General features: G+C 39.5%; 1 protein-coding gene across 3 annotated transcripts in view; it reads right to left on the reverse strand.

Moving 5' to 3' along the window:
• The window catches only part of KIAA0319L (KIAA0319 like), a gene marked incomplete at its 5' end in the record, with an annotated part of 86451 nt that overhangs the window by 41900 nt on the left and 24904 nt on the right, over positions 1-19647 (reverse strand). For all 3 annotated transcript variants that reach the window (XM_081143944.1, XM_081143945.1, XM_081143946.1), the window contains one exon: positions 15973-16499. In XM_081143944.1, the coding sequence (XP_081000070.1) occupies positions 15973-16499 (527 nt within the window). The remainder of the gene's footprint in view (positions 1-15972; positions 16500-19647) is intronic.

The following is a 19647-nucleotide window of genomic DNA, read 5'->3' on the forward strand; positions in this document are numbered from 1 at the left end:
TCATAATTCATAGGCATCAGTTAGAATGCTAATAACCACACAAATGTATCATCTTATATTTCTGTAGAACAGAAATCCAACACAGATTTCACTGGGCTAAAATGAAGAGGTTGGCAGGGTTGTGTTCTTTTCTGGAGGCTTTAGGGGAAAATTGGTTTCCTTTCCTTTTCAGTTTCTAGGAACCACACACTTTCCTTGGTTCATGATCCCCTTCCTCCATTTTCAAAGCAAGCAATGTTAAATCTTTCTTTCTGTTTCTTCCGTAGTTATATCTTCCTCTTCCACTTTTAAGAGTTCTTGTGATTCAGTCTTACCTGGAAAATGCAAGATAACCTTCCTATTTCAAGATCAGCTGTTTAATAACCTTAATTTCATCTGCAACCCTAATTCCTCTTTACCATATAATGTAACATATATCCAGGTTCCTGAATTAGAACACTGGCATCCTTGGGGGAAGGGATATTATTCTGCTTACCACAACTAAGAAGTCAACAAAAAGAGGTAAAATGGAATAAAAAATACCCCTTAATTCAAAGGAAAGCATAAAAATACAGACAAAATAAACAAAGCACACATGGGACAAACAAAATAAATACTAAGTTGGTAGACTTGAATACAATCACATTAATAATCACTCCAATTAATCAGCAGAGACTGTAAACTGAATAAAAAGCAACACCCTATATGGTGAAAGGATGGAAGGATGGGAAAAAATATATTATACTAACCAAAAGCAAGCCTGAGTGGCTATGTTAACATCAGACAAAACAGACTTCAGAGCAAAGAATATTACCAGAGATAACGATAATTTTTTTAATGATAAAGGGTCAATTCATCAAGAGGACATAATAATCCTAAACATGTACACATCTAATAATAGGACTTCAAAACACATGAAGCAAAAGCTGATCTAACAGTAAGGAGAAACAAATATATCTACAAATACAATGTGATATTTATTACCTTTCTAAATAACTGATAGAAATTAATAGAAAATAAGTAAGAATATAGAAGATCTGAACAACACTAACCAATTTGACCTAACTGACATTTATAGAACATTCACCCAACAATAATAGCAGGGCACATATTATTTTCAAGTGCACATGGAACATTTAATAGGCTAAACCATATTCTGAGCCATAAAACAGGTCTCATGAAATTTACAAGGATTCAAGTCATACAATGTTCACTGGCAACAATGACAATAAATTATCAATCAATATCTAGATAACAATATTTAGAAAATCCCCCCGAATATTTTAAAACTACATAACATACTTCTAAACAACTCAAGGGTCAAAGGAATAGTCAAAAGGGAAATTTTAAAGCATTTTGATCTGATTGAAACTATGAACACAAAATATCAAAATTTGTAGGTTGTGGCTAAAGCAGTGTTTAGAGAGAAATTTATAGAACTAAATTGCCTATGTTAGAAAAGAAGGAAGTCTCAAATCAATGACCTCACATTACAACTTAAGAAACTACAAAAAGAAGAGCAAATGAAATCCAAATTAAGCAGAAGAAATGAAACAATAAAGATGAGAGCATAAATCAATGAAATAGAAAACAGAAAAGCAATAAAGAAAAATGAATGAAATCAAAGACTGTCTTTGAGAAAATCTAGCTAGTGTGATCAGGAGGAGAGAGAAGGAGAGCAAGGGAGAAAGGGAGAACACAAATTACTAATATCAGAAATAAGAGAGATAAGATATTAAAAGAACAATAAGGGAATATTGTGAACAATTTTATGCCAATAAATTTGACTACTGGGATAAATTCCTTGAAAGACACAATCTGTCAAGGCTTACTCAAAAAGAGCTATTACACATAACCTAAATAGTTATATAGCTATTATATAAATTGAATTTGGAGTTTAAATTTTTCCTACAAAGAACTCTAGGCCCAGATGGCTTCACTGGAAAATTATATTGAACATTTAAGTAATAAATAGTACCAATTCTACACAAACTCTTCCAGAAAATTAAAGCACAGTGAAAATTTCTCAACTCATTTTATAAGGCCAGCATTACTCTGATGTTAAAACCAGACAATGACATACAAGAAAAGAAAACTACAGGCTAATATCCCTTGAACACAGATGCAAAAATTCATAACAAATTTTAGTAAATCAAGTGTGACAATATGTAAAAAGGATAAGACACCATGACTAAGTGGAGTTTATCCCAGGAATGCAAGGTTGGTTTAACATTCAAAATCATTCAAGTTAGTCACCATAATAAACACACTAAGAACAAAAACCTATATAAATCCCAATAGATGTATAAAAAGTATTTGACAAAACCCAACATTTATTTGTTACAAATTCACATAAAACTAGGAATAGAAAGGAACTTCTTCCACCTGATAAACGACATCTTCAAAAAACCTACAGCTAACATCACACTTAATGGTGAAAGATTGAATGATTTCCCTAAGATGAAGAACATGGCAAGGAGGTATGCTTTCACCATTTCTATTCAACATATATTGAAGATTCTAGCCAGTGCAATAGGCAAGAAAATGAAAAGGCATCCATCCAGATTGGAAAAGAAGTAAAATGGTCTTTATTCACAGACAACGTGATTACACATATAGAAAATCCTATGGAATCTACAGAAAAGCTACCAGAATCATTGAGTTTAGCAAGGTTTCAGGATACAAGATCAATATACAAAAAGTAATTGTATTTCTATACACTAGCAACAAATAGAAACTGAATTTTTTAAAATATCAATTATAATACATCAAAAATAGAAAATAATTAGGGATAAATCTGAGAAAAGAGAGCAAGATCTATACACTAAAAACTACAACAAATCACTGACAGAAATTAGAGGTGACTTAAATAAAAGGGAAAGTATACTGTGTTCATGGACCAATAGGCTCACTATTATTATTAGGCTATCACTTCTCCCCCAAAATTGATCTACAGCCCCAAATAATTCCAATAATCCCAAAGGACTTTTAAAAAAAGAAATTGACAAGATGATTCTAAAATCTATATGAAAATATAAAGGACCTAGAATAGCCAAAACATTTTTTATAACAAAGAACAAAGTTGTAAGATTGACATTATCCGATTTAAAGGCCAATTACAAAGCTATCAAGAGAGTGTGGTGTTGATGTCAGTATAAACAAATAAATTGACGGAACCAAATAGAGTCCCAAAATAGATTCATAAACATATGTTTTCAATAAAGATGAAAAGCAATTCAATGGAGAAAGGATGGAAAAAATATGGTGTTTAGCACAATTGGATATTCATATGCCAATAAACAAAATAGAGCAAAACCCTTCCATCCATAGCTCCCACCATGTACAAAAAATTCTAGACCTAATTTAAAATCTAAAACTATAAAACTTTTAGAAGAAAACTTAGGAGGAAATCTTTCTTAGATAAACACCAAAAATGTGGTCTATTAAAAAAACTGATAAATTGGACATCATAAAATTTTATATCTGCTCTTCAAAAGACACTGCTAAGAAAATGAAAAGACAAGACACAGACTGAGAGAGATTATTTCTAAATCACATATCTGATAAATGACATATGCAGAAGATATATGTAAGAAAACAACCCAATTTTTAAAAGTGGGGGAAAATACGAACAAACACTTTACCAAAAAAATATGGATAGCAAATAAGCACATGAAAAGATATTCAACATCATTAGTCACTAAGGAAATGTGAATCAAAACCACAATGAGGTATTGTTACACACCTATTACAATGTCTAAAATTAAAAAGACTTACCATACCAAGTGTTGGTAAGGATGTAGAACAACTGGAACTTTCATACATTACTAATGGGAATGTAAAATGGTATAACTGTTTGGAAAACAGTTTGGCAATTTCTTAAAATAGTAAATATACACCTACAATATGGTCCAGCCATTCCATATACCCAAGAGAAATTAAAGCATATGCACACACAAAGACCTGAACACAAATGTTCCTAGCAGCTTTATCTGTAGCCAAAATCTGGAAACAATAAAAAATCCATCACAAGTAAGCAGATAAATTATGATATGTCCACACAATGGAATACTCTCCAGCGATTAAAAGGAACCAACTACTAACACATACAACAAGAATGAACATCAAAACATTATGCTAAGTGAAAGAAGCCAGAAATGAAAGACTTGAAAGACTACATAGTACATGGTTCCATTTATAAAAAGTCCAGAAAAGGCAAATTTAGAGAGACCTCAAATTAGTGGATACCTGGAACTGGGGGTAGAAGTGGGGATGGGACAAGGGAACTTTTGAACAAATTGGCACAAGGGAAGTTTTTTGGGTGACAGAAATGTTAACAAACTGGATTGTGGTGATGTATAACTCTGTATACAGTAAACCTTCAATTTTGCAGACCTTGATTTAACAGATTTCAGATTTAATGGACAGAATTTCCGGTCCCTACATCATATGTGAAAATTAATACCCTGTTGATTTTAAAATGCTTTTAACCAAGACTTGCTTACAATTAAATTAACAGGTTATTTTTTTGTTAATTCACTGTTAATTTTTAAAAAAATATATCTTTATTGATTTCAGAGAGAGAGGAAGGGAGAGGGAGAGAGAAACAGAAACATCAATGATTAGAGAGTCATCATTGATTGGCTGCCTCCTGCGCACCCCCGACTGGAGATTGAGCCCGCAACCCGGGCATGTGTCCTGATCTGGAATCAAACCACAATCTCCTGGATCCTAGGTCAATGCTCAACCGCTGAGCCACGCCTGGCCAGGCTCACTGTTGTTTTTAACAAATTTTAGTGAATAGGCCATATGTTAGAAAAAACATTATAGTAATTCACAAACATAAATAAATATTAATATTTACAACTATAGTCTACATATTTAAATCCAAGAGTCACTACTTATAAACAACATTTGGTGAATGATTAGCACATGATCACACTGCATCTCGTGTGGTACTCGGTTCTGTTGTCACCTGGCATAACTTTCTGTAGCAGTTTTTGTTAGTTTGAGGATTTTTTCCATTGATATTTAAAGAAAGTGAAAGGGAGGGAGGGGGAGAGAGAGAAACATCAATGTGAGAGAGACACATTGATTGGTTGCCTCCTGCACACACCCCAACTGGGGCTGGGGATCGAACCAATAACCCAGGTATGAGCCCCTGACTGGAAATCGAACCCGCCACCTTTTGGTGCGAGGGCCGACTCTCTAAACACTGAGCCACACCAGTCAGGGCTCTGCAGCAGGTTTAATGCTGATGTTCCCACATGCTCTAAGCCATGCCCCAGCCCTGTGTGTTTACTCATGGTGACTGGTGAATGCACGCACTTACTAGACCTATTCAGTATAAATTTAAAATTACAGTAATACATATAGAAAACTTTTCTGTGAAATTAAACTTTTCATACATATTTAATTTCAATTACACAATGTGTCTACATAAGTCAAAAACAGGTAAACTATCTAATTTGTCAATTTTTTAACATACACATTTGGAAAACCTACTGTATTATATAATGGACTTTTGGCTTTAATGGACAACCCCTTGCCTGAATTAGTCCGTTATATCGAGATTTTACTGTATTTACTAAAATCACTGAACTGTATGCTTAAAAGGAGTGAGGTTTGTGGTATGTAAATTATACCTCAATAATGCTGTTAAAAAGAAAAGTACATCATGTATAATTCCATTTATTTTTAAATTCTAGAAAATCTATAATAATCTAAAGCACACCAGTGGTTGCCTAGGGATAAGGGTGGGAGAACAGATTACAAAGGGACAGGAGGAAGCTTTTGGGGTAATGGATATCTTTTTTTTTTGTGGTGATGGTTTTATGGGTATATACATATATCAAAGCTAATCATATTGTATCTTTAATCATGAACAGTTTATATGTCAATTATACTTTAATAAAGATGTTTTTTAAAAGTATGGTGTCCACAGAGGAGCAAACATTAAAGTATGGCTGGAGTGGAAAGTAGAAGAGAGTAACAAAAAAGCCATTCATGCAACCAAACATATAGTTTTAGTGGCTGCACAATGACCCTTTTCCCCTTATTAGACAGCTTCCACTTTTTTATTAACTAAACAGCATCTCATCATTGAGTGCAAAGCTCTTTATTTAGAAATTACTGCTTTAGAATAGATTCCTGAGAAGTATGAATAATTTTAAGTAAGGCAAACAGATTTTTATTTTTAAAGAAACAGCTTGTTTATTATTATTATTTATAAAGAAGCGGGAGGAGATATGGAGCAAATTATTTTACTTCAGAAACTGTGAGGTAATAGTGAAATTTTTAGGGGATGATATAGGGTTGGTGACACTTGGGTGGAATCTTTTTAGGTAATTTTTTCTGGCACTTGACAGAAATCATAAAAACTAACCCAATTCTGAACAAACTGTAAGTCATATAACCATGCCCCAGGAGTACATCTATTTCTCCTTCAAAGAAGCTTTATTCAGAATGCTGACGGGTTTCTAGTCGCGTTCCCTTTCTCCATCTCTCATCTCTCTCCCTCCTCCTCCCCCTTTTTCCTCCCTCCTCCCTCCTCGCCCCCAGTCTGGGGCTATCCTCTCCAAATCAAGCAAGCAAGCCCCACTGATTATGATTAATACCATAATTCAAGATGATCAAAAAAACATTCCATCACGAGTTATTCTGTTTTGAGTAGGAGACTTCAGTGCACACATAGTATGTTGATACTTACCTGGGTCATATCATCACAGTCTGGGTAGAGAACCTCCTTGCTAAGACATGCTATCCTGGTGTCTACTTAATATTAAAGAATGATTTGCAAAAATTCAGCTCTCAATACACTTTGATTTGAGACACAATTGTATTAAAATAAAAACTACCATTGTCACAAGCAAAAATCCTACTAGATGAAAGACAGTGTCTTCCTACACTAGCAAAGCCAGTGGGGTATGAAATACATATCCCAAGCCAATTCTCAGCAAATAAAGATGAGGCTGAAGAATATGGCAGGGTTTATATTTGTAGTAGTTAGTTCAAAGTTATGTCTTCTCAGATCTCCCTGGAGAAACTAAGACCACCAAAGAATGGAGAAAGGGGAAAGGATGAAAGGAGTGTTGTTAACCAATCAATGGCTGCTTTTGAGACTTTTTTTTTTACCGTGACTCGTTTGGCCAATTAGCAAGGATCTGTTAATGAATTCACACCGAAATCCCACCACCTCTTGCTTTATAAGTTAACTAACAAATTAGCCAATAAAACATTTTCAAATTCATTTCACATAGCAAAACCAGACAAACAGATAAAAGAACCAGAATACTTAAGAGATTACAGGAGAAAGTAAGCAGCTATGGTGAGAAAATTTAAAGAAAGGGCATTATGGTTTAGGCACTAATACTTTAAAAAAAGGAAAATACAATAGCAGGAATTTCTGTACACCCCTACACAAAGAAACAGGCAGCCCAGGTTTTCTCTCCATGCAATAAGCCACTCATGTAAGGTTATGAGGGTGGGGAGGTGGGGTTGGGAGTGTGCTTAGTGAATATATGCACACAGACAGTAGTGGAAGAGCCTAACTCACTGAGGGGTTAGAAACCAATTCAAATTATATATACCAGAGAGCTGAAGGGGGCCTGGGGCTAAAAAATTTGTTGGTGTCTGCTGCTCAGACAACTAAAGATGAGAATCTGAGAAAAACTAGGCCCTGAGGGATTCCAAATTTGTCAGGAAATAAGGGCCAGAAGAATAAATGAACCCTTGGCAAAAACTTTACAAGCCTAAAGGATTAAAGAAACAAAACAAAAACCAAAAGAAAGTAACCAAGCAAAAAACCCTGATAAACAAACCAAACCAAAACAAAACAAAACAAAAGCAGGGAGGAAGGGAAGAAAAACTGCTTGGATTTCTGTCCCTGGATATGCCAGCTCTTTTCTGTTGCTGCCCACAGCCCATGCCTCTATCTCCTGGTAAGAGGTAAGCTCTGGCCTTATGTAGAGTCAGCACAAGCTTTCCTCAGTGAAAAAAAGCAGAGGTGTCCAAGGGTTTGGCTCATTTACCCACTCAGTCATTTGTTCCACAGAAAGCCACTAGTTTGTAGGGACTGAAATGCTGTGATTATTGACTGCAAACAGGGAGATAGATGGGAGAGAGGAGGATCTCAGTCTTCCTAAAGACAAGCCCCATATGTAGGGATATCTAATTGGACCTTCATTTTCTGGGCTCAAAGAGAAAGTTTTCTCCTTTCACAAAGCAGGACTGGCAGCAATTAATTGCCAGTGGCTGAAATGCTTGTACTGCAAATGTCCAAGTACCCAATCAACAAGCCTTCATGCTCCTCCTGCTAACAATTCAGAGGTTCACGGCACAGAGTGGATGTAGTAATTAAACCAAGCAGTACCAGCAGCTCCTTCTTTAAATTGAGAAAGGGGAATAAATTGGTAATATTCCTTTCCACTTTTGGAATTACAAAAGCTCAACAATACTTGCTCTTGGATACAATATATGTATATTTCAAAAAAGAAATAAAAAAGAAAAGGAAGAAAAATGCTACTGCCAACACAAGGTCTTTGCAGCTCTGCAGGCATTTCAGGCAAGACAAGTGCAATTTATGATACAATTTCTTCCTACTTGGATGCAGAGTTGCTTGACCTACCTTAGTGAAAACAGTATAAACAGTATAAACTAGAAACTAGTGCTGCTAGCCAGTCATCTCTAATTAGAAGGAGAAGAGCTGCCATGTATACATTTCTCTTCCTTTCCCTAGTGTATTAAACAGAAGTTTGAACTCCAAGTCCTCTCCTAAGAGAAATGCCTACCAGCTAACCATTCTGAATGTACAAAGCTATCCACAGCCTTCCTAAGCATAGCATGTAAGGTTAAACATAACTTGTCTGGATCTGAAGACTTCACTTTGCCCCATTTTTTAGCAATGCCTACAGTTCTCAACATGTAATGCCAAACTATACAATGCATCTGTGCACAAAGGCTCACTCCCACATTTTGGGCTCATAATTTAAGTTATATTCCTCCCCCCACATCTACCCATTCTCCTCGTTAGACCATAAAACTTGAGATCCTATTCACTAGCAGCAATTTATCGCCACTGCCCACAGCTGGGGAATAAGAACAACTCCCCAGCCAACACAGGGTCTTCCTTCCAGCACACATCTAGAGTTTATAAGGCCCGAGTTTGAGTTTTTGCCATCTTCTAAGAGATTATCAGGAGTAAATCTGCCATATTTTGAATTTTACTAGACTACTTCTAATTTTATTGATGACAATTATCCTGTAGTGTGCTGACTGTGCCCATCTCTCCTGTGTTCAGTTACTTCATGTTGGTAGCCTGAAATTGGTTATGTTGGTAGTTTTTATATAATTAAATTGGCAAAGTCTACAACTCTAAATTGGCAAAAGTTTCCTTTTGTTTTTGTTTTCTAGGGACAAATCCAGTTGTTAAACATTTATCACACTAAACTTGTTATCCCTATAATATCTATACTTCCTCTCCTGTGAGACCCAACCTCCTTTTCTTTCTCCTAAAAATTCCATTGAATTGTCTTGGAATTTCTACTCCATGATCAATAAGTCACTTATATGCCCAGACATTTCATGTTTTGTTCCCTATACCTCCTGCCAGACAGCCTACATAATCTGCAGGATCTGGTGCAAAATGAAAATACAGGATCTCTGTTCAAAAATTATTAAGAATTTCAAGAGATGAGAGGAGGAAAAACAAGATGGCGGCATAGGGAACAGCTGCACCCGCCGCCTCTCACAACCATATCAAAATTACAACTAAAATCCAGAACCACCATCACTCAGAGCCTCCTGATATCTGGCTGAACAGAAGCCCCACAACCAGGGAGCTAAAGAAGCACCGAGACCGGGAGGAGGGGCGGAGACGCGGGCGGATCGGGGCTGAATCGCAGAGACACGGCCGTGGGCCCACACCTGGTGCCGAGGTTGAAACCCGGAGGGAATCTCAGCGGAGTTTCCCCGGAGGAGCGAGGGGTCCCAGCCCCACAGCAGGCCCCCAGCCCAGGGCTCCAGGCCGGGAAGAGACGTCCCCACAACTCCAGGCTGTGAAACCAGCAGGACTGTGGCTGAGGGTCATGGAGGCTGTGGGAGCCCCAGAAACTCCTCTCACAGGGCCCATGCACGGACTCACTTGGACGCTCCCTCTGAGCCCAGCGCCGGGCAGCAGCCTGAAAGGACCTGGGACAGTCGGGGAGGAACTAACCTGCCTGAAGTCCGGGCGAGAGGCAGAGGGGCGGCTTCCTCCCAGGCAGAAGAGCTGGCAGATGCCATTGCTCCTTTGGCGAGTCCTCCCCACATACAGCCGGCAGGCAGGCGCCATGTTTGAATCGCCAGCCCCTGACTCGCACCTTTGGCCCCGCCCCGTGATTCCCGGAGGCCCCGCCCCTCCCCACCTGCAGCTCATCCAGGCCATTTCCAGGGGCTTTTCTGTGCAAGTGGCCTCTCCAGCCTCATGCTTAGGACTTTCCTAAAACCTCTCAAACAAGCAGCAGCGGGCCCCATGCAGCTTGATAAGTGGCCCCAGGCCTGGCACTAGCGGCAGCCTGCATTGGCTCATAGCTTGGCCTCTCCTGGACACCGCCAAGCCCAGCACAAGTAGCAGCCAACTACGGTTTGCTGTGTGGCTCATGCTGGGTGGCCCTGGGCAAGGCACTGGCAGAGGCTGACTTTGCACCTCCCGGGAGATCCCAGAGACAGTGCACCTGGTGGTCAGACTCGACCATGCTGGATTACAACCCTACCACATCCACAAGTGACACACTCAAGGGGCGCACTTGGTGAACACCAAAGCTCTACTGAAGTAAATCTTGCTCCATAGGAGTGTCTCCAGCACAGCAGCTCTTTGGCTGTAGTTGCAGCTGGTCCTCACAGCTGATTGGCCTGGGGGTCAGTTCCTCCCAGGGACGCCAACAGCAACCAAGGCTCAACTACAAGTGGACAGTGCACACAGCCCACACAAGGGAGCACCTAGAAGGCCCAGCTCAGGTGACTGGGGAGGCTGAGCTACTGGACCCTAAAGGACACCTACTACACAAAGCCACTCTATAAATTCCAGGAGACATAGCAGCTCTACCTAATACATAAAAACAAACACCAGGAAGCAGCCAAAATGTGGAGGCAAAGAAACATGTCACAAAGAAAAGAACAGAAGAAATCTCTAGAAGAGGAACTAAATGAAATAGATTCAAGCAAGCTAACAGATAGAGTTCAGAATTTTGGTTATAAGGATGTTTAAGCAAATGGTTAGGGAAATAACTGAGAAAAATGATAACATAATAAAGTACCAATTTGAAATGAAGGCTACAGGAACTGAAATGAAGAATAATTTACAGGGAATCAACAGTAGAGCAGAGGACACTGAGAATCAAATCAGCAATTTGGAACATGAGGAAACAAAAAACACCCAACCAGAAGAGCAAAAAGAAAAAAGAATCCAGAAATATGAAAATAGTATAAGGAGCCTCTGGGACAACTTCAAGAGGCCCAACATTCGTATTATTGGGGTGACAAAAGAGGCAGAAAGAGACCAAGGAATTGAAAACCTATTTGAAAAACTAATGACAGAAAACTTCCCCTACCTGGGGAAAGAAATCGACTTTCAAGTCCAGGAAGCACAGAGGGTCCCAAACAAGAGGAACCCAAAGAGGCCCACAGCAAGACACATCATCATTAAAACGCCAAAGGTTAAAGACAAAGAGATAATCTTAAAAGCAGCAAGAGAAAAGCAATTAGTTACCTACAAGGGAGCACCCATACGACTGTCAGCTGATTTCTCAACAGAAACCTTGCAGGCCAGAAGGGAGTGGCAAGAAATATTCAAAGTGATGAAAAACATGGAACTACAACCAAGATTGCTCTACCCAGCAAAGCTATCATTTAGAATTGAAGGTCAAATAAAGAGCTTCTCAGACAAGGAAAAGCTAAAGGAGTTCATCATCACCAGACCAGCACTACAGGAAATGTTGAAGGGTCTTCTTTAACAAGAAGCTAATGAACAAAAGAATTTGATGAACTAAATAGATCCACAGACATTGACACATGCAATAGTCAATCATATTTCAGAGGAAAGAGGGAAGGGGGGTGGAGGGTGGGAAGAGATTAACCAAAGAAGTTATATGCATATATGCATAACCCATGGACACAGTCAATAACAGGGTGAAGGCCTGGGGAGGGGGTGGGAGCGAAGTGGAGGGAGTCAGTTGCGGGGGGAAATGGTATACCTGTAATACTCTCAACAATAAGGATAAATTTAAAAAGTTAAATAAATAAATAAATAAATAAAAGAATTTCAAGACAACAACAGTAGAGCATTAAACCAAATACTGCCTTTCTAAGTGTGGAGACTTGTACAACCACACAGGTCATGTGCCCATAAACTAGTCCCTGACCATCTATTCTTAACTGTAAGCCTGCCTTCCCCTGAGGATACTTTTCCAAGTATGATGGCTACTTATCCTCCCATGCTTGAAGATTGAAGGCAGCTGCTATTTTATTTTCTCCCCCTCCCAATGCTCTTTGCAAACCATTACTCTCTTATCTTCTTTGTAAAAACCTTTTCTCCTTTGCCATGTTGCTGCACTACCCTTCAACTCTCAATAGCTGTCATTTCCCAAGTTACAAGTTACTCCTCCTACTTTACTGATGGCTTTGACATCTCACTCTCAAAATTCCTCTTCACCACAAGTCCTTGCCTAGTTAAGAGAACAGACTCTGGATAGAATCAGACTGCCTGGGTTCAAGTCTTGATACTACCACATACTAGCTATGTTGCCTTGGCCATCCTCCTTAACTTTTCTTTTCCTGAGCTTCCTCATTTATAAAATAGAGATGATAATAGTACTCTTAGGATTTGTTGTATGGATTAAAAGAGTTAATACATGTAAAGGGTTCAGAATGGTACCTAGAACATAGTAAATGCTCACTTAGTAAACATTAGCTATTTCTGCTATTATCATCATCGTTAAAATCTATCTCAATGTCTATATGGATAACTCATTTCGCATGTTCTTTCAGCTCCTTGTCATCAATAAATTTCTTCTCCACTCTACCCCAGCAACTCTCTTTCACAGCTACACCCTAGATCCTGTAATCATCAGAACTTCTCTACCTCCTAAATCTTAACTTCAAATATCCCTGACTACTACCTCCTATCCTTACAGGACTCACATTTAACTGTCCCCCATATGTCTGCTTTCTATTAGCAATACCTCTGAATATCTCCTCTATGATATCTCGGTCAGCCCCTCCTATCTTTGCCTCTTTTCTCATTTTCTTACACTCTCTCTTTCATCCACTCTCTCAACAACAAACTCAATTTCCATGCCCCAATTTCCTTCTATACTAGACTAGCAAAGATCCAAACTTGGATGACTCAAACTATCAGCCTTTTCTTGATAGGGCTGCTAAGAGCTACTGAAGAAAATCATACAACTATGAAGATCAGTACCACTCATAAATTCACGGTTTCTATATTCAATGCTGCCCAGCAATCTTTCTATTCCCTAACCCAGTCTGCCATCTCCTACCCCCTTCACAATGGCTCTTTCAGACCTTTACCACTCTCTCTAAACCTCTTATTTTCCTGCCTTTGCCCCACTCTCTCCACTCCACCTACCCTTGCTTCTGCTCTCAGTAACTCAGACATGAAGATAGATATTTCTATCCCACTTCAGAAAAAAACAGGAAAAAGATTAAAACTACTGCAATGTCCTCTACCAAACCTCAAAACCCACCTGAGCTGCACCTACATCCACCCATTTCTTCCTTCCTATTATAATGAAGAAGATGTCTCTCCTCCTGCTTAAAGCTAATTTTGTGCTCTGTTCTATGCATTCTAACCCGTCCTAGAAGGCAACAGTTGTTGAAATATGGTTCCCAGACCAGTAGCATCAGCATTCTCCAGGAATCTGTTACAAATGCAAATTCTCAGGCCTCACTCTAGACCTAAATCACAAGCCTCCAGGTGATTCTGATGCACGCTAAAGTTGGAAAACCATACTGAGGGATTATTTGTTGTTTATCCCTTTCCTGTATCTTCAACCTCCTTCTTTAGTGCAATGGTTCCCTTACCTAAAGACTCCCATATCTGATTGCTCCATGCACATTCTTGCCCTTCTCCAGTCTATTCACACAGCAGCATATCTGATCATGTCATTCCCTGCTTAAATAAAGACCAATATTTTAAGGCCTCAAGGCTCTGCACACCTCTCAAGCCTCTTCTTTCCCCACTAGCTCTCTTGCTCTGTTTGGCAAACAAGATCAGTGCCTCTCAAGTTCTTGATCTTGCCACCTGACAAACTTTGAAATTATTATCCCCTCTGCCTAAAATACTCTTGGCCTGTTTTTTTCCCTAACCCCTTCTTCTACTTCAAGTCTCAGATTAAACTTTCCTTCGTAGGGTAGCCTAACCTTACCTCTTAGTCTTGATTAGGTCCCTACTAGATGCTCTTACAGGACTCTGTACTTATCCTCTCACAACCCGCATCAAACTTATAATTATTTAATTATTATAAATGTAATGTCTGTTTTCCTTGCTGGAGTGTAAGCTCTATTAGGGCAGAAATCACGTTTATCTTACTTACTACAATATTCCTAGTGCCTACCTTAGTATAGTACCTTGTACTATTGTAACCATGCAATAAATATTTTCTGACTGACTGAGACTTTGCATATACTGTGCCTCTGTCCAGAATATTTTTTACTACCTTTAACCCCTTAGTGAAATCCTACTCATCCTTTGAGAAATAAGTTAAGCATCTTTGTAAAGTCTTCCCTGAACATACAAAACACATGCCTGCTAAAATGGATTACTTCTTCTTTTGTGATCCTATTGTATTGTGTACATAACTCTACTAATGCAATAATTATACACTATTATAAATATCTATCTTCATGTCTGAGTCTCCACTAGACTGTAAACTCCCCAAGGGCACAGATCACCTCTTGTTTACCTATGTATCTCCAGTGCTTAGAATAGTTCCTGACATTGATAATAAGTGTCTAAAAATGTTTATGGGCACATTAAGCCTAAGTCTATATCTCTAATATTGCACTCAAGGGTTGTTAAATATTAAATCTGGGTTCCAATTCTAGGTTTGCTATTCATTGGCTGCATGATCAAACTGTTTAGCTTCTTTAGGCCTCAGTTTCTTCACTAGTAAAGCAGGGCTAATCACATCTACTTGGAAATATTGCTATGAAAATTAAACAAAATGACATAGTAAAACGATTAGCACACATAGTGCCTGGCATGCAATACTGCCTCCCCACTCTGGCTTCAACTTAATAGAGACAACTAGGACAAAATAAATACAAAAATAAGTCACAGTAATCAAGGGAGACTGAGCAGAGTGAGTCATTCCTTTTAATCATTTGCTCAGGAAGATCAACAATGAAGAAACATAATAATCGGAATAAACTCTACTGGTGGTTTCTCCCTTGGCATACAAAGCTTGTGAAAATTCACTGTAGAGACCTTTGGCTAATGGCCACATCCGGCTCCTAGCCCAGCAGGTCAGGTCTTAATCTGTGGTATCAGCCATGGTTACTTCAGACTGGAATAGAAACTACCTCATAAGGAATATGTTTACAAGCAGGAGGTGGGGGAGGAGGAGGAGGAGAACCTGACTGCAACCACATCAATCAAGTGTTTTGCAATCGGGCAGAAATCACTGCAGAATCGTTGGTGGAGACTAACACCCACACAATGGCACTTACCTGTAGCCAAGAACCAGCTCTGACTAGATAATGAGCAGCTTTTTGCTTCTACCAAAACAACGGTGACACTTGCATGGGGTGAACATCTCTAAGGTCAAATTACCCCCGTTCATCTGGGAAGCATCCACAAGATGACAATAAGCAGCTTTATACGTATACTCCTCAGCCTAGGAGCATTAGCCAGAAGCGCCAGCTCCACTGCCTGTGTGCGCCAAATGTAAAGGCAGACATAACAGATTCTCTGCTACTTATTCACAAGATGCTTACCTCTTCAGAGCCATTGGTTTTCAGATCACCTAGTTCCTTGGAGTCATTCACTTCAGAATGCTGTGTCACTATAGGTGTAACTTTTCCAATGGGACTCTCTCTCTTCTGAAGCTTCCTGATAAACCTCTGCTGGTCACTGGAAGATACAGTGAGTCTGACTGGAGCTCGGGGAAGGCTCTCCCTCCTCTGAGATGCCCTGCTCCAACCTAGCCCCAGAATATGAGGTGCATCATCTTCAGGTGGAAAGCCCAAATCATTTGCAGCTTGGAATTTTTTAAAAAACACCAGCATGGAATTAGAAGAGTCTGTCCTAAAAGTCCGGCAGCTCAGGGGACTGCTGCAGTTTGCCTGAATGCACATCCCTTCTAACCACCAAAGGGCATGACAGGCAGAATCCTGGCAGCAGGCAGCCCAACATGACTGGAGAGAAGGGGTTCCTTCAATAAACCGGAGGTGATTTTCTCCCCCAGATCTCAGGCCAACTCCAAATTGTGTCTTCACCTGCTCGCACTTGCTCTCACTGGCATCTAAAAACAAAGAATGAAAATATTTAAAGATGAAATAAAAACAGAGACTACTGCTCTGTAAAGAACCCTGAATACCAACATTTTAGGGTATTTTGAAGACTGGTTTTTAAGAGAGTGGGCAAGCTGTCTAGTAAGAGGAACCCCAAGAAGCAAAACACAGTATTTTGGGCTCAGGATATTTTAGTTTGTAGGGTATTGCTCCATATTCATTGCTGATTCCCCTCTCAATAGGTCCCTTCCAAGTAGACCTTTTACAGAGAATTCCACCAGTTTGTGAAACAGAAAACAAAACAAAACCAATCAAAAGAGCTATTCTGATGGCAGTGTATGGAGGGACCGGCGGGGGGGGGGGGGGGGGGGGCAGAGTCCCACCATTTGATCTCTCACCTCCAAGGTGTTTTTTAGGAACAGTGTGAGGACTTTGGGACGGGAAGAGCAGATAGCTACACAAGTTGGAATATTTCCCCCACTGAAACACAAACTGAGAACACTTGACCTTTTGCAGGTTACAGGTTTATCATGTTCTAACCAATTGTTTGCAAGAGTCAGGTGGTTTTGTGTATCATGGTATTAGCCAGACCAGTAGTCAAGCTTACCAAAAATTTTAATCATGACAACTCATGTCATGATAGAAAAAACTGTGACCTACTGTGGTTAGCTTGGATAACATGGTCCAAAATTCTGGCTAATGCTGCTTATGGAGGAACTTTTGGGCTGCTGAATTACTTAAGGCATGGCATTAACTTTCACTTCTGTATTCTTAGATGCTCTAAATGAAAGTTGTTATAGAGTTCATTTTAAGGTCTTAGTTATATAGGTGTCTGTAACCAACTGTGGTCAGGGTTATATAGGGCCAGCACTGGGGTGAGGCAAGAGAGGTGCTTTGGGCACAAAATTTAAGGAGGTGCTCACTCTGAAAGTCATAGAAGTGCAAGGTTGGCTTACCCAACCCTTGAGAGTGAGTGTCTCCTTAAATTTTGTGCCCTATGTGCCTCTTTCTTCACCCTAGCCCTGGGGTTATAACATAAAATATATTTTAGAATTAAATACAGAAAATATGTAGAAGAATCAAAGTATTAAAGAGATGGATAATCATGTCTGCATGTAGTACACACAACTGAAAAAGGGCTATGACTAGCTAAAGCAACAACCTGTAATCACCCAAAGCCAACTTGACTCCCAGGAAATACCTACTAAATGTCCAACAGACTAAATGTGGACAAGTCAACTGAGAGGTAAGAGGGAAATAAAGGCAGGCTTCTGGATCTGAGTTGAGCAAGTGCTAACAGAGCCAACCTGCCACTGTTCCCTTACAAGAACAGAGAGATACACTGACACCAACCTAACACCAGAAAAGGCAATTTGGAAGGCCATAAAAAGACAGAACTTCCTTAAGAAAATGAAGAAATAGCAACTATGAAAAAAAATGAAGTTACCAAGAGTTACAGAAATACCCCTCATTTCCTCATCCATTTTCCCACACAGTAACCAATGGTATGAATCTTGATAATAGCTATCTAAGTGTACAGACTTTGTTGAAATCAATAAATTGTTCTGTAACTACTGTGTTACACCTTTATATCAACTTTCCATCATTCTTCTCCAAATAATTCTCTCATGCTTAACAGTGAAGAGGTCTACATAGATGAAAATAACTTGCACTTTTCTTTCTTTTTCTTTTTTACTGATTTCAGAGAGAGGAAGGGAGAGCGAGAGAAAGGTAGAAAAATCAATGATGAGAGAGTCATTGAGCGACTGCCTCCTGCATGCCCCCTACTGGGAACCAAGCCCGCATCCCGGGCATGTGCTGTGACCAGGAATCAAACTGTGACTTCCTGGCTCATAGATCGATGCTCAACCACTGAGCCACACCAGCCAGAAAACTTGCACTTTAATGTAAGCCACTATTTTATTTCATTTTTTAAAATGTACTGTGACCCCCATTTCTGCCCTTAAGAGAGAAATTGCTATAGGACTTGCTCTCCAGTCATGAGCACCTAGAAAACCAGGCAAAATATACAGAACTGTTTTTTGATATTGAACAACAGATAGTCCAGCACTGTGTTCTCAAAGATAAAGGAAACAAACAAGGTGTGCCCTATGACCACCTTGGCAAGCTCCAAACTGTGGCACAGGGAATGGATCCCAAGCAAAACAGGGGGGTCTTGCTGAGGAAAGACAGTCAAGGTAACTGTGATAGGTAGAATTCTGGAGCAAACTATCAGAAAGGAAAAAGCTCCACAGAGAAAGAGCTCCAGACATCTGGATAAGAGTCCCCTTCAGTCTTTGAATGAATACTAATTTATGCCAAGTATAAGTTGAAACTACATTAGGGAAATTAGAAAATATTTTGAATTGAATGAAAATTAATACAAAACATATCCAAATTTGTGGGATGTAGTTAAAGCAATGTTTAGAGGGACAGTTATAGGTTTAAATGCTTATTTTAGAAAAGAAGAAAAGTCTAAAATCAATGATCTAGAGAGACAAATAGGGAGAATGCCATGTGACAACAGAAGCAGATATTGGAGTAAATCAGCTACAAGCCATGGAATGCCAAGAACTGACAGTGACCACCAGAAGCCAGAAAGGGTCAAGGAAGTATTCTAGAGTCGCAGAAGACTAACCCTTCCAACACCTTGATTTTGGACTTCCAGCCTCCAGAACTATTGGCTTATGCAAGATTCTCTGCCCTTGCCTGTGAGAGCAGTTCAGGAGACAGATGGCTCCAAGACTACCAACAGGCCAGATCCAGGGATCACTGGCATTTAAGGATGTGGCCATGGCCTTTTCTCAGACTGAAGGGAGATGCCTGGATGCTATTCGGTGGGGATGTTTAGGGATATGATGCTGGAAAACGATGGGGATCTGGTGTCTGTGGGGATTCTCTCTTCCAAATCAAAATTAATTGCCCAACTGGAGCAAGGGGCACAGCCCTGGATGAAGATGCAAGAAGTTCTGCAGTCCAGTAGTACTGGTTTGGAACAAAGATGTCCGCCCTAAAGCAAAGTAATTCTGAAGGATCTGCTCTGGAAGAGCCAACAAAAAAGTGTCATGACTGATATTGATCTGAACTGGGAGGACAGAAGCTCCACAGAGAAGAAGTACTATAATGCGGGAAAGTCTTCAAATCTAACTCCTCCGGTGA

Source organism: Miniopterus schreibersii, assembly GCF_964146895.1.
Source record: "Miniopterus schreibersii genome assembly, chromosome: 8".
NCBI classification, from domain to species: Eukaryota; Metazoa; Chordata; class Mammalia; order Chiroptera; family Miniopteridae; genus Miniopterus; species Miniopterus schreibersii.